The 16,206-nt window shown below is 43.9% G+C and overlaps 1 protein-coding gene across 1 annotated transcript; it reads left to right on the plus strand.

The window, feature by feature from the left end:
* Window positions 1-1,798: 1,798 nt before the first annotated feature.
* On the plus strand, window positions 1,799-2,365 carry LOC147637318 (uncharacterized). Its single transcript, XM_086798835.1, has 2 exons — window positions 1,799-1,855; window positions 1,951-2,365. Exons 1-2 carry the CDS (start codon window positions 1,799-1,801, stop codon window positions 2,221-2,223), a joined length of 330 nt encoding a protein of 109 aa, XP_086654961.1. The 3' UTR covers window positions 2,224-2,365.
* Window positions 2,366-16,206: the final 13,841 nt, after the last annotated feature.

Genomic DNA, 16,206 nt, shown 5'->3' on the forward strand with positions numbered 1-16,206 from the left:
CGATCGAGATGCCAACTAATGCCACGCTAGCAGGTCCGGGTTTCCAGGCGTCATCCATGTCACCAATACATGTCACCGCCACCACAATATCTCGATCGAGATATCTATGCCACTCGGATCCACATCAGGGCCACGCTGTATCCCCGTAGGCATATTTGACTAGCACATCTCCATCGTCCACGTATCTCGAACGAGAAATATACATCCAATCGCAACCATTCACTGTTCGAGGTAATCGGATACAATCTCCACCGTCCCCATATCTCGATCGAGATACTGAGTTCAAATCTCAACCGTCCAAATATCTCGATCGAGATACATAGATTCAATCTGCACCGTCCGAGTATCTCGATCGAGATACGTAGATGCAATATCCACCGTCCAATTATCTCGATCGAGATACGGAAAAGCAATCTAAACCGTCCATTCACGTACGCTGGAAGATGCGATCTCGGCCGTTTAAATATCTCGATCGAGGTATATAATGAATCTTGACCGTCGAGATACCTTGTCGTGGTAATGCCTTTAAATCGTGGCCGTCCATTTACCTCGAACGAGATAGTAATATCAAATCTCAGCCGTCGATCCTTCCCCAACCCTAGAATTAGGTGTGTATCTTGGCCGTATGTTGCACTAACCCTAATATCCAGAGCGTTAATCTTGCAAACCCTAAATTGCATGATGTTTCCGAACCTCGATCGAGGTTATAAAATCGGAAAACTTTTTTTTTTGCCTCATTTTCACAAGTCGTTTTCACTCTCTTGCGCTCTTGATTTGGATTAGTATTAGTGAGCCCATTAGCTTTGTTTTTAGCTTAATTAGTGCTACTTAGCACTAAGCATTAGACCTTTCACATTAGACCCTTCACATTGGACCCTTCACATTTGGCCTAGGTTTTAGCATGGAGGGCCACGAGGAGGGCCGCTCATCTATTGCGGACCTCATCGCGGAGATAGACCGTGAGTTAGCGGCTATCCGTAGGAGTGCTAGAGACACTCCGTCTACATTACATATCGTGGCAAACTTGGAGGCGATGCTTGCGTCCCTTCGTAGCCTTCATGATATTGTTTATGTAGATGAGTGGATAGCCCACCATCGCGCTGCTCCTGTGTCACATGGCCTGACATATCGTCAGGTCTGTGATCTTGCTCCTATTAGGGATGGGGCTTTCCTAGATCTTTTCCTCGATAGTCGTGGGATGAGGCCCGGGGCGGGCAAGCCCCTCACTATTTCGCGGTGTTCGCATCCTCGTATGGCGGCACATATCTATAGTCGATATGTTGCCGCATATGGGAGGATGCCGAACAACCGCCAGATTCCCATATACTTCGCAAAGCAGTTATATGCGGAGTTTGTCTTAGGGGAGGAGGTCGATTACACCAGCCATCGTCCGGGTGGTGGTGCTGGCCGAGGCCGTCTCCAGGACCAGGGTAGGCGGCCTCCACCAGCCCTTCGTGCGGCACCAGCTCACGATCCTTCCTTTGTGCCATTGTCGACAGTAGAGGCTCTTGGCACGCAGGTCGGCATTGACGTACGGAGCACCACGGAGAGCATCCAGCACGTGGTGCGCCTATTCTCACGATCTATACCGACGACAGATGTGGAGGTATTTACATATATATTACGTCTTAAGTTTTTTTGGTCATTTATCTTCATGTTTATATGTACTTTTCTATATTTTTACATTAGCAGCATGGTTGATTGTGTCACGCAGGTTCCCACACCTGCCACTCAGAGGCTCACTCAGGAGTTGGTAGAGGCGAGAGCGGAGATAGACCGCCTCCGAGCTGCATTACAGATGGCAGAGGCAGCTACTGCAGAGGCACAGCATCTGAGAGAGTCCGACATCCAGCAGGTAGGTTTCTCTTGCACGTTTAAGTTACAAATTTCTTTAAGTAATACCTAATGAGAGACTAATCAAATATTTTAATGCTTTACTTTTTTGCGTAGGCTCGGACCGAGGTAGAGAGCTCCAGAGCTGAGGCACAGCATCATCAGATTATGGAGCAGATTGCCCAGCACAGGGCAGAGCAGCTGATGCTGCATGTTCGAGAGTATCGTAGATCATCGGACGTGACAGTGCCTTACCTACCGTTATATCCACGGCCTGTCTCACAGAGGTTTTTCGACGACCTCTCCCGCAGGATGCACCACCCTTCCTACGTGATGCGTGCTGCTGTTTATGTATCGAGGACATTGATAGTACAGGAGGATATGCCCTAGGATGTGGACATATTTTCCACTTGTCTTGCATCACCCAGGAGCTCGTCCGGTTCTCAGCATGCCCATCCTGCCGTGCACGCGTCGACTTAGCGACGTACAGGGTATTGGGCATCGATGATCTTCACCCAGGCCTTGTACGAGTAGATGCTAGGACTGGCAGGCCAGTCGACTTTACATCAGCTATGGACTTGGGACTCGACGCCTTCGACGATAGAGCCCAGGAGCCTGAGGTGCCTCCTGAGATAGAGTGGAGCTCACATGAGTTCGACGCTTACCAGAGAGTCCTACATGAGAGCCAGGTGACAGCATTTGAGCGCGTGGGTGGTGCTGGCCCTAGTGGCACAGCGGGTGATGGTGCTAGCAGCAGTGCTGCTTCTCATGAGCAGCGTGTCCTTACAGCAGAGGAGCTTACACGAGCAGAGTGGCAGACACGCACCATTGCAGATTATCGATTTTGGGTTTATAGACAGAGGCGTCTTGCATTAGCACGACGTAGAGAGAGAGAGAGGGCCATAGCAGCTTTTGGGACTCGTGAGCTCCGGAGTACACCGGCACCAGCTCACGATCCTTCCTTTGAGGCAGACCTCCCCGCAGACATTCGACGACCCCCGCAGCCGGCACAGCCTCCTCGACGTGCACAGCAGCCTCGACGCGCACGTCGACCGGCAGTTAGAGATGACGATTTTGATTGGGTTGCTGTTGATAGTGACTAAACTCAGACTAGCTGGGTTAGCTCACTTACATTGTACTTAGATTTTTGGGCAGTGACTAACCTCAGACTAGCTGGGGTAGCTCATTTTCATTCTGATGTACTTATTTGATGTTTATATCATTATGAGTTTTCTCATTATTGAGTATCATTACATTTTAGTTGATGTTCTTGATTTTATTATATTTCTTAACACTTTGGCTATCATATTGTTTGTTGAAAATCTCCATTATTGAGTATCATTACATTTTAGTTGATGTTCTTGATTTCATTATATTTCTTAACACTTTGGCTATCATATTGTTTGTTGAAAATCTCCATGCCATCGTACCCAAACATGCTCTGATGGGGACCAAACTTTCCAAGCATGGGGAGGGGACCCACCCCCACATGCTTGCAAAGTTTGGTCACAATCAGAGCATGTTTGGATTGGCAATTGGCGCCCAGTGTGGGTTTTTCAAGTCTCTTGGTGCTTAAGAGGCCATGGAAAATCCGGGCCTTCCCCATACCATCGTACCCAAACATGCTCCGATGGGGACCAAACTTTGCAAGCATGTGGGGGTGGGTCCCCCCCACATGCTTGCAAAGTTTGGTCACAATCAGAGCATGTTTGGATTGGCAATTGGCGCCCAGTGCGGGTTTTTCAAGTCTCTTGGTGCTTAAGAGGCCATGGAAAATCCGGGCCTTCCCCATGCCATCGTACCCAAACATGCTCCGATGGGGACCAAACTTTGCAAGCGTGTGGGGGGGACCCACCCCCACATGCTTGCAAAGTTTGGTCACAATCAGAGCATGTTTGGATTGGCAATTGGCGCCCAGTGCGGGTTTTTCAAGTCTCTTGGTGCTTAAGAGGCCATGGAAAATCCGGGCCTTCCCCATGCCATCGTACCCAAACATGCTCCGATGGGGACCAAACTTTGCAGGCATGTGGGGGTGGGTCCCCCCCACATGCTTGCAAAGTTTGGTCACAATCAGAGCATGTTTGGATTGGCAATGGGCGCCCAGTGCGGGTTTTTCAAGTCTCTTGGTGCTTAAGAGGCCATGGAAAATCCGGGCCTTCCCCATGCCATCGCACCCAAACATGCTCCGATGGGGACCAAACTTTGCAAGCATGTGGGGGTGGGTCCCCCCCACATGCTTGCAAAGTTTGGTCTTCATCAGAGCATGTTTGGATTGGCAATTGGCGCCCAGTGCGGGTTTTTCAAGTCTCTTGGTGCTTAAGAGGCCATGGAAAATCCGGGCCTTCCCCATGCCATCGTACCCAAACATGCTCCGATGGGGACCAAACTTTGCAAGCATGTGGGGGTGGGTCCCGCCCACATGCTTGCAAAGTTTGGTCCCCATCAGAGCATGTTTGGATTGGCAATTGGCGCCCAGTGCGGGTTTTTCAAGTCTCTTGGTGCTTAAGAGGCCATGGAAAATCCGGGCCTTCCCCATACCATCGTACCCAAACATGCTCTGATGGTGACCAAACTTTGCAAGCATGTGGGGGTGGGTCCCCCCCACATGCTTGCAAAGTTTGGTCACAATCAGAGCATGTTTGGATTGGCAATTGGCGCCCAGTGCGGGTTTTTCAAGTCTCTTGGTGCTTAAGAGGCCATGGAAAATCCGGGCCTTCCCCATGCCATCGTACCCAAACATGCTCCGATGGGGACCAAACTTTGCAAGCATGTGGGGGTGGGTCCCCCCCACATGCTTGCAAAGTTTGGTCACAATCAGAGCATGTTTGGGTTGGCAATTGGCGCCCAGTGCGGGTTTTTCAAGTCTCTTGGTGCTTAAGAGGCCATGGAAAATCCGGGCCTTCCCCATGCCATCGTACCCAAACATGCTCCGATGGGGACCAAACTTTGCAAGCATGTGGGGGTGGGTCCCCCCCACATGCTTGCAAAGTTTGGTCACAATCAGAGCATGTTTGGATTGGCAATTGGCGCCTAGTGCGGGTTTTTCAAGTCTCTTGGTGCTTAAGAGGCCATGGAAAATCCGGGCCTTCCCCATGCCATCGTACCCAAACATGCTCCGATGGGGACCAAACTTTGCAAGCATGTGGGGGTGGGTCCCCCCCACATGCTTGCAAAGTTTGGTCACAATCAGAGCATGTTTGGATTGGCAATAGGCGCCCAGTGCGGGTTTTTCAAGTCTCTTGGTGCTTAAGAGGCCATGGAAAATCCGGGCCTTCCCCATGCCATCGTACCCAAACATGCTCCGATGGGGACCAAACTTTGCAAGCATGTGGGGGTGGGTCCCCCCCACATGCTTGCAAAGTTTGGTCCCCATCAGAGCATGTTTGGATTGGCAATTGGCGCCTAGTGCGGGTTTTTCAAGTCTCTTGGTGCTTAAGAGCCCATGGAAAATCCGGGCCTTCCCCATACCATCGTACCCAAACATGCTCCGATGGGGACCAAACTTTGCAAGCATGTGGGGGTGGGTCCCCCCCACATGATTGCAAAGTTTGGTCCCCATCGGAGCATGTTTGGATTGGCAATTGGCGCCCAGTGCGGGTTTTTCAAGTCTCTTGGTGCTTAAGAGGCCATGGAAAATCCGGGCCTTCCCCATGCCATCGTACCCAAACATGCTCCGATGGGGACCAAACTTTGCAAGCATGTGGGGGTGGTCCCCCCCACACGCTTGCAAAGTTTGGTCCCCATCGGAGCATGTTTGGGTACGATGGTATAGGGAAGGCCCGGATTTTCCATGGCCTCTTAAGCACCAAGAGACTTGAAAAACCCGCACTGGGTGCCAATTGCCAATCCAAACATGCTCCGATGGGGACCAAACTTTGCAATCATGTGGGGGGGACCCCCCCCCACACGCTTGCAAAGTTTGGTCCCCATCGGAGCATGTTTGGGTACGATGGTATGGGGAAGGCCCGGATTTTCCATGGCCTCTTAAGCACCAAGAGACTTGAAAAACCCGCACTGGGCGCCAATTGCCAATCCAAACATGCTCCGATGGGGACCAGACTTTGCAATCATGCGGGGGGGACCCACCCCCACATGCTTGCAAAGTTTGGTCCCCATCGGAGCATGTTTGGGTACGATGGCATGGGGAAGGCCCGGATTTTCCATGGCCTCTTAAGCACCAAGAGACTTGAAAAACCCGCACTGGGCGCCAATTGCCAATCCAAACATGCTCTGATTGTGACCAAACTTTGCAAGCATGTGGGGGGGACCCACCCCCACATGCTTGCAAAGTTTGGTCCCCATCGGAGCATGTTTGGGTACGATGGCATGGGGAAGGCCCGGATTTTCCATGGCCTCTTAAGCACCAAGAGACTTGAAAAACCCGCACTGGGCGCCAATTGCCAATCCAAACATGCTCTGATTGTGACCAAACTTTGCAAGCATGTGGGGGGGACCCACCCCCACATGCTTGCAAAGTTTGGTCCCCATCGGAGCATGTTTGGGTACGATGGCATGGGGAAGGCCCGGATTTTCCATGGCCTCTTAAGCACCAAGAGACTTGAAAAACCCGCACTGGGCGCCAATTGCCAATCCAAACATGCTCTGATGGGGACCAAACTTTGCAAGCATGTGGGGGGGACCCACCCCCACATGCTTGCAAAGTTTGGTCCCCATCGGAGCATGTTTGGGTACGATGGCATGGGGAAGGCCCGGATTTTCCATGGCCTCTTAAGCACCAAGAGACTTGAAAAACCCGCACTGGGCGCCAATTGCCAATCCAAACATGCTCTGATTGTGACCAAACTTTGCAAGCATGTGGGGGGGACCACCCCCACATGCTTGCAAAGTTTGGTCCCCATCGGAGCATGTTTGGGTACGATGGCATGGGGAAGGCCCGGATTTTCCATGGCCTCTTAAGCACCAAGAGACTTGAAAAACCCGCACTAGGCGCCAATTGCCAATCCAAACATGCTCTGATTGTGACCAAACTTTGCAAGCGTGTGGGGGTGGGTCCCCTCCCCATGCTTGCAAAGTTTGGTCACCATTAGAGCATGTTTGGGTACGATGGCATGGAGATTTTCAACAAACAATATGATAGCCAAAGTGTTAAGAAATATAATAAAATCAAGAACATCAACTAAAATGTAATGATACTCAATAATGAGAAAACTCATAATGATATAAACATCAAATAAGTACATCAGAATGAAAATGAGCTACCCCAGCTAGTCTGAGGTTAGTCACTGCCCAAAAATCTAAGTACAATGTAAGTGAGCTAACCCAGCTAGTCTGAGTTTAGTCACTATCAAGATAGAGATCTAGTCAGCAGCACCCTCTCTAGCTCTCAACTGCTCTAGAATGCTCTCATGGTCATCCACTCGAAGCCGAAAACGAGGGTGAGAACTGTGTTTTCGGCTCTGTACTCGAACAAGAGTGAGTCTGGTAGCAACCACTAGATGAGAGAACTGAAATGCCTCTAACTCCCACTTCCACTGCTGGAACTCAAGACTCCCCCGATGAAGTCGAATCTGCTGGTAGAACCGGCCTGCCACAATCATGCTATGGGCGTCATAAGAAAACCCATGATCATCCACTGTATCCTGGTCAAGCATGCACTTTGGCCTAGTGCAACTCATCAGATAGTAGTCTACTCCCTCGCTATTTCCCTCACTGGCAATAACAGCAAATACATCACCCTCCTGTAGCAAATCTGTCAGGTCATCATAACTGACCATGAACGCAGGACCTGTGTGCTCATCAGACACCACTGGATGTGAAGGATGCTCGGGGGAGAGGAATGTCTGTATCCATGCATCTGCCCATCCTCTCGAGGCACAATGTGACCAATCGCCATCCATACATGCTCCACAGAAGCATGCAAACCGTCGTGTGTAAATCGTGGGGGCTGCCATGCACGTGCTCCTGATGGAATGTAAGCCCAAGGTGCCAGGTACTGTGTCACAATCATGGGAGGCTCTGCGGTCAATCGTGCCACCATCCACATGCCAAAAAAATCTCCTGACAATCCGAGCATCACGTCTGGGGTACGATGATGCTGCACTCCCACACAAATGTTGGGAGCACCACTCGACTACGTGGCCCGCATCTCTGAACCGCTGAGCATCCTGTCGCAGCTGATGACACCTCAAGGCACGTTTCACACACGCGCCTGCACCATCATGCTCACCCTTCCCGTGACCAGTCTCAAAGAATGACCAAATCACTGGGATACTAGACTGCACATGCCACCTATAAATCCATAAAAGATAGTCTTAGTTATTGTTTTCTTTAAGATGTTCTAGTGAATTTAGTTTAATTTGTAAATGTAAGAAAGCCATAAGTACAACCTGTAGAGCCAATAGAATTGACGTGATGACTTGAACTGTGCACCACAACCATCCGACCAAACCCATCGCTGGACATGTCTGATCCCACAATCTCCTAAAAAATCGTCATGGAGACGAAAACAGTGTTGCACAAAATGTGCATCATGTGAACGATCATCACTGATATAGAAATGATACTCTCGAATAATGACACGGGTCTCGGGGGTACTCGCTATCCCATCTACATGAGCCTTTGCATGTCGATAGCTAATGTGGACCAAAATAGCAACCTGGTGAGGGAAGCAATACATACGTTTAGGACACAAAAAATCAATTAAGTAATGAAGCTCAAACATAAAACAAATATTACAAAATATAACCATTACCTGCTCTGAGAAGTAATACTCAGATTGTATCTCCTGAAAAGGTGTGAAAGTGTAGTTCTCTGCAAAATCAATCACAGAGACGACCACACCAATAGGAAACTCTGCTAGGCATGCTCGGAACTGACGATCCTGCCACTTGGCACAATGACTGTGCCGTATGTAGGGGTAGATCTGCTCCCTAAATGTGGCTGTGAAGTGACAACGTGGTGTATGTTTGTCCACGAGCTGCAACTTCCTGGACTGTCCACCACTCTGGAGCTGGTGTGTCACATACTCATAACGTTGCCATGCCACTATCTCTTGGTCACTTGCATCAAGATCTACCATCTGTAGATGTGCAAGTGAACCACATGATGTGCAATTGCTCTCCACACAAGGCATCCTATGGAACTGGGCATCCTCCGTGCGTGCACACAAAAGAGAGTGGATGAAATCACGTGGACTACGAGGCAACTCTCTATGCCCACTAAGAGAACGGAACACATCATAAAAAAGATTGAACTCAACATGGTAGCAACAACAACATGTGTCACGCTGACGTGAGTACCTCACAAACCAAGGCTTACACCCCTCAAATGACCTTTGCCCAATTTTAAGCTCTGGATACGAAGCCACAAACTGAGAATACAACTCAGTTTGGGACATTTCAAGAAAGCAAGCACCGTGCTCAATGAACACTCCTCTTGTCACTCTCTTACGCAAAGCTTTCTTGAAAACTGGCGATGCACGACAATTCTCCTCCCAAAAACTTTCTATCAAGGTTCTAGTGGTTTCATCTAGTAGGCGATCATGCCTAGCTACACGACCACTACTCGCCCACATAGCACCAACCTCATTGGCATCTAAACTTTGTCGCCTAATAGACCCAACTCTAAGTGCGTGTGGTGCTATGGAAAGGATGCGAGATGTGGCACTAACCTTACCCTTCATTTGGGAGCTACTTATGGCTGCCACAATAGCCCGTCGAGCAGCCAAAGCGTCCGCAGAGTTCCTCTTCTTGTTAACTATATAGGAATGACGAACACTTTGTAGCACCGCCATGCCAGCTCTCCTCTCTCTTCGACCTCCAATGTCGGAAAGCGCCCTGCAGTTGGCCATGTTGGGCAGATCAATCAAAGCATCAAGCACACATGCCTGTGATGAAGACGTGAGGTCTTTGAAATAGGATTGGAAGATTGCATGGGCACGACGATGTGCCCCTGACTTTGATAGTTCTTTCCTATCCACACGAAGGGCGCCCAAAGGAGGGGGGGTGGGTTCTTGTAGAAGAGAGGACTCAAGAAGGGCGGGTTCATGTGGATTATCTAAACTAAGGGGTAGTGGGGGGGAAGAGGGCGAAGGGAGAGGAAGTGGAAGAGGAGGAGCAAGGCTTGGATCATCGCCAACGGAAGGTGTTGCTCGTTGACGTGCTCTCCACTCTCTCTTTCTCTCACGAGCTACCCTTCTCCTCTCCTCCTCTTGAACTTGGTGGATGGGGGGGAGTCTAGTCCTATCACGTTTCCGACTCCTACGACTTTGAGAACCCATTCTCAAGGAAGCTAAGAGAGAAAATATTATAAGGGCTCAATGATGGGATAGTACTACAGATAAGTGTGGGATAGTACTAGAGATGTGTGATTATATAGGAAAAATAGGTTATCCACTTCAAATCTCACTGGATTTCCTATCTAAGATTGATTGGATAACTAAGATAAACATAAAGATATTTAAAGATAAACTATTATCCACTTAAAAATTAATATTATTTATAATATTTATTAACAAGTCTAAATATTTATCATTACCAGATATATAAATATATCTTTAAAGAAATCTTTTATTTTATAATTATATAACTGCTTTTTTTAAATAATGTATTTTTTTCATATTTTATTCAAAGGTTTATTCTACATAAAAAATTTTCAAGAAATATAAAAATAAAAAAAAAATTTAAAATTAATAATATGATCTTTAATAATATTTTTATTGATCTAATCCCAAAATATAATCCTTTTAAATTAGTGATTTTAAATTCTTTTATTTAATAAGTTACATATATTTTATTATATAAATTTCTATATTCTATTTCTCTAAATTACTAAATTAACTTTTCCAAAAATATATTTTTGAAAAAAGAGGGGAGGTGGGAAGGAGATGCCACGTGTCACAAGCGTGCATGACACGTGGCATTCTCTTGACATGTGGCACTATTATGGTTGATGTGGCAATTCCATGATGTGGCATGCCATGTCACCATGTGCGAGGTGGCATGCAAAGGTGGCAAGATGATGTGGCATTAATGATGACTAGGATGATGAGGTGGGGAGTCAACTAGGTTGACCATGTTGACATGGAGGGTGGAGGTGGCAAGCTGAGGTGGCAAGCTGCTTATGTGGATCCTCTCGATGCTCACGTGGACATAAAGTGGCATGCATATATAAGGTTTGGGCCTACCCAAGCCTCACACATGGAATGAAACCTAAGCTGTGAAGTTTACCAAGCCTAGATTTCCAAACCTAACTAGGATTGGTTTTAGACTTGAAAAGGGGAGAGTGGACACAATATGGGAATTTTCACTTGGGAGGATTGAAAATGGACCTTCCCATACTCAAATCAAGCCAAATTTTTTTTGATAAATTCATGGCAACAAGAGTATTGATCCCTTGAGTTTTTAGATTGAAAGATTCAATATTTAATTTTCTAGAATTAAATTACTCTTGATTTAATGGGCCTCTGACAGTCATAATAAATTTTCCAAAGTAAATCTACAAAAATCAAACCGTTAGATTTGTAATTTTATCTTATACCCACATTATACTAATCTTTCCCAATCTAATCATCACTAGATCCATACAATTTGAGCATTTTAAATGGTAGATGTGGTGGGAGGATAAAATAGTATGTTTTTTAACAATTCTAATATCTTTTAAATAATATAGAAAATAGTAGAACACATCAAAATTACTCGATAAATCAAGTTAAGCTCTATGTTATTTGTATTTGTGATATGCAAAGTGGGAACATCGTATGAGTAATAATGTAAAAGTTATAGGCAATTTACTCACATTCACTATACCTGTCTAAACCTAGGACAGGGCCTGTATACAAACTTGGTTCCCAAAGAAAAGGGGATTTGCAATTATTGGATATTCGATCGGATTATAGTTTTAGGTGCCCAACTTTGCATATGATGTTTCATTAGAAGACCTTGAAGTGAAACTCCTTGGCTAACTATGAGAGATTGGCTATTCTTCTTGAAAAAATGCCTGTTTTTCAGCTAAAGCCAAGGGCGCCCACGACATGAAACTAGATAACCTCATCTTGCAACCACCCGGTAGAATGTAAGATTCCTCCCCAACCTTCGAGGTATACAGGAGTAAGAATCTTCCTTTCTGATCTTATAATTATTCCCTCTCTAAAATAAAAGAAAGTTTCTGTTTAAGAAAGGAAGACCCTTTTCCTAGAATACTTCTCAGGAGTCCCACCTGTTTTAAAGATTTAGAACAATGAGTTCAGAAGTGAGAATCGGTGTTTTGGATACCAAGGTTTTGGTTTTCATTCGAGTACGGCCCAAAAGAAGTTCTTTATCTCTTGGGGAGTATAAGAAGTTATCCCCCAGATATTGTGACCCTTATATCTGAATTCAATGAAAGTAGGTGACTTAGCCTACAAGCTTCTTTTATCTCCTCATCTCAAAATTCTTAATGCCTTCTATAGAAAAATGTGTCAAACACAAATCATGGAGAGACGGTAAAACTTCAGTGGCAAGTTACCGTTGGCTTCTAGGTTACGCTAGCTCCTTCCTTTATATAAGTCGTAACTTTTACTTGTCGCTCACAGTAATCTTACTCCCATCAATCTCCTTTCTATCTTAATCTCCTTCATGGCTTGGTAACAAGAATTAGTTTTATCCCTGATGATTTCTCACCTTCAAGACGCAAGAGAGTCTGTGAAGAAAGACTTTATAGAACAGTATGAGCGCTCACTTTTTCCTCACCTAGGAACTTCTGTAGCTCAGACCAAATGGCGGACCTATCAAAACATAACCAGGGTAACACCCTGGGGTCAGCAGCACTTTCGTAACAATGTCCGCTTGGCCATGGTTATTGAAGCTTTGGGTTTGGGTCCCCGATACTACTGCGTCATGAGATCAAGGCATCTTGGGTTTTCTGAGCGGGTCTTCTTACTGGCGTGTTTTCTTCCTCATGAGAAGATATGCCTTTATCCCGTTTTTGGCTTGCCTCTCTCTGAGGTCCTTTTGTTAGATCACCTCATACCACTGAGATAGGTGCGGCAATAACCAGCAGAATCATTCCCATAGATGAGTTACCCTATACTTGTGCAGCTTGTGAGTGCTGCTTTTGTGACCATATGATGGACGGGCTTATGGAAGTGTAAAGAGTTCTTCTATCTTTACTGTATAAGTTCCGAGAATGAATAAAGTTTAAATCTTGTTCTTATCTTGCTTTCTTTAAGACTTTTCTTGGTGGTTAATTTTGATTAAAATTTTTCTCTAAGTCTCATATTCGTGCATCTTGCGAAATTATCCCAGTTTGCGAGATGAGGACATCTCGCATTTTTTAAGTGGGGTAGAATGTAAGATTCCTCCCCCAACCCCCTTTTTGATGTCTAGTATCTTCTCCTGTAATCAATCCTCTTCAGAAATATAAAGACCTTGTTTCTAACTGTTGTAGCCTAGAGAGAGAAAATTATTCTAGAGAGAGAATATTCAGATTATGAATATTTTTGGATAGAAAAATAACTCATCTCATTAAAATAAGTTTCCCTGAAACAGAAATTCAAAAAGAATTTTCCAATGTGCAATTGGAATTAATTGGAAATGGGTATAAAGGACCTTAGTCTAAGGGTCTAGATTTTCAGAATTTTTTGGATTATGGTTCAATTAAGGTTCCTATGGGCCAATAGCATCAATCCATGCGTAGGGAGGAGATAAATCCAATTTGTAAAAGAAGATACCCAAAAATGAGTAAATGCTCACATAAGATGAAGAGTTGAAAATGTACAAGGTTTATTAGTAAAAAACTATGAGCAATATTAAAAATATGAGATATTTTGGGTATCCAAAAATGAGTAAATGCTCACATAAGATGAAGAGTTGAAAATGTGCAAGGTTTATTAGTAAAAAACTATGAACAATAAAATTTTGACACATATGTAAGAAAGGAGAGTTCTTTAAAGAAGGTGCATATTTCACATAAGATGAAGAGTTGAAAATGTACAAGGTTTATTAGTAAAAAACTATGAGCAATAAAATTTTGACACATATGTAAGGAAGGAGAGTTCTTTAAAGAAGGTGCATATTTCACATAAGATGAAGAGTTGAAAATGTACAAGGTTTATTAGTAAAAAACTATGAGCAATAAAATTTTGACACATATGTAAGGAAGGGGAATTCTTTAAAGAAGGTGCATATTTCACATAAGATGAAGAGTTGAAAATGTACAAGGTTTATTAGTAAAAAACTATGAGCAATAAAATTTTGACACATATGTAAGGAAGGGGAGTTCTTTAAAGAAGGTGCATATTTCACATAAGATGAAGAGTTGAAAATGTACAAGGTTTATTAGTAAAAAAACTATGAGCAATAGAATTTTGACACATATGTAAGGAAGGGGAGTTCTTTAAAGGAGGTGCATATTTCACATGCTTGAATGAGTTTTAAACTCAAAAATAATGTGATATTTTTATCTCTCATATCCCTTGAACCAAACCAAATCAAAATGGAACCAAATCGAAACCAAACTAGGTCCAAATCTAGTCCAAATTCAACCAAACTGACTTGGAAAATTCTAGAATCAATTTGTTTGGTTAGGAGCTCAATTTTTCCTATAAATAGAAGCCTTCCCTTGTTGAAAAAGATATAATGTCTTATGCTTTGTTACTCTACTTCACCTAAGCCAAGAACTGTGAGTTCTTTAATAATTCACTAGTTTTTGACACTTCTCTCTTTCTTCAATTCCCATTGGTGGCTCCATCAACATACTAAACCAATTGATTGGTTGGCCTCTACCGTGATCAAAGAATCAAGCAAATTATAAGATAAGTATAGTGAATTTTGATCTTTTCTATAATTTCTCAATGATTCTCTCTTCTCAACCCCTCTCAAGCTTGAGAAGCTTAATTGATATGTTTTTTTGAAATGCTATTGAAGTTAATTAATTAATGATAGTAAAGAATTACATAAAATTCTATTTATATTTAATTCTAATGGTCTCTCTCTCTCTCACTTAAGAAACGGTCATACTCATGACCCTTTTCAATCCAAATGAAGCTTTTCATAAGGCTTTTCCTTAATCCAAGATTAACCTATGCTTGAGACCAAATTAATGGTTTTTTTTTCTATACTTTTAGTTTATGTATATCGATGATTCAATCCATTATGGATTGATGATCCAATTAGAGACCATTCTAATTATTTCCTTAATGATAAACCTTATCCCTTAGAAAAATTTGAGACTTATCAGTCATAGTAGCGGAGCTATGGCAAAATTTTTATAGAAATTACACATAAAATAATTTCATTCAAAGCATAAAAAGAGGACTTCCTACCATATTCTAGGAACTATCATCCTAGATTAATTAAAAGAATTTTATTATGCATGGAGATGTGGATGTTTGCATATAGATGTAGATGTATGGATGTGAGTGTGAATGTGGAGGTGGATGTATGCATGGAGATGTGGATGTATGCATGTAGAAGTAGATGTATAGATGAGGATGTAAATGGAGATGTGGATGGATGCATGTAGATGTAGATGTATAGATGTAGATGTATAGATGTAGATGTGAATGGAGATGTGGATGTATGCATGTAGATGTAGATGTATAGATGTGGATGTGGATGTGGAGGTGGATGGATGCATGTAGATGTAGATGTGAATGGAGATGTGGATGTATGCATGTAGATGTAGATGTATAGATGTAGATGTGGATGTGGAGGTGGATGTATGCATGTAGATGTAGATGTGGAGGTGGATGTATGCATGTAGATGTAGATGTATAGATGTGGATGTGAATGTGGAGGTGGATGTATGCATGGAGATGTGGATGTATGCATGTAGAAATAGATGTATAGATGAGGATGTAAATGGAGATGTGGATGTATACATATAGATGTAGATGTATAGAGGTGGATGTGAATGTGGAGGTGGATGTATGCATGTAGATGTAGATATATGGAGGTGAATGTGAATGTGGATGTGGATGTATGCATGGAGATGTGGATGTATGCATGTAGATGTGAATGTACGCATATAGATGTGGATGTATGGATGTGAATGTGCATGTAGATGTGGATGTATGGATGTGGATGCATGAATGTGCATGTAGATGTGGATGTGAAAATAGATGTATGGATGTAGATGTGGATGTATGGATGTGAATGTGGATGTGGATGTGGATATATGTATGGATGTGAATATATGATATATGATGTGAAGGAATCTGAAGTGATGGGATGGAAAATGATGTGATGGGATGAGTATACATATAAATGGAATATGGAATAAGTAATGTGGATTCATGAGGGATAATGTGGAAAAATAAAAGTTAAAATAGAAACTGTATTGTAAACTGTTTGTAAATGCTGTTTGTAAATGACTGTTTTATGTCAAGAATGCTGGGGGAGCATTTTGACCATCTTGTGATTAAGGTCGTGGAGA

This window comes from Cibotium barometz, chromosome 6 (genome assembly GCF_041138505.1).
Source record: "Cibotium barometz isolate CiBa-2024 chromosome 6, ASM4113850v1, whole genome shotgun sequence".
Taxonomy (NCBI): Eukaryota; Viridiplantae; Streptophyta; class Polypodiopsida; order Cyatheales; family Cibotiaceae; genus Cibotium; species Cibotium barometz.

Coding starts and splice junctions, on each gene's coding strand:
- LOC147637318 (XM_086798835.1), top strand. CDS start 1,799: ATGGCAGAGGCAGCTACTGCAGAGGCACAGCATCTGAGAGAGTCCGAC. Junction 1,856..1,950: donor GAGAGTCCGACATCCAGCAG/GTAGGTTTCTCT, acceptor TTTTTTGCGTAG/GCTCGGACCGAGGTAGAGAG.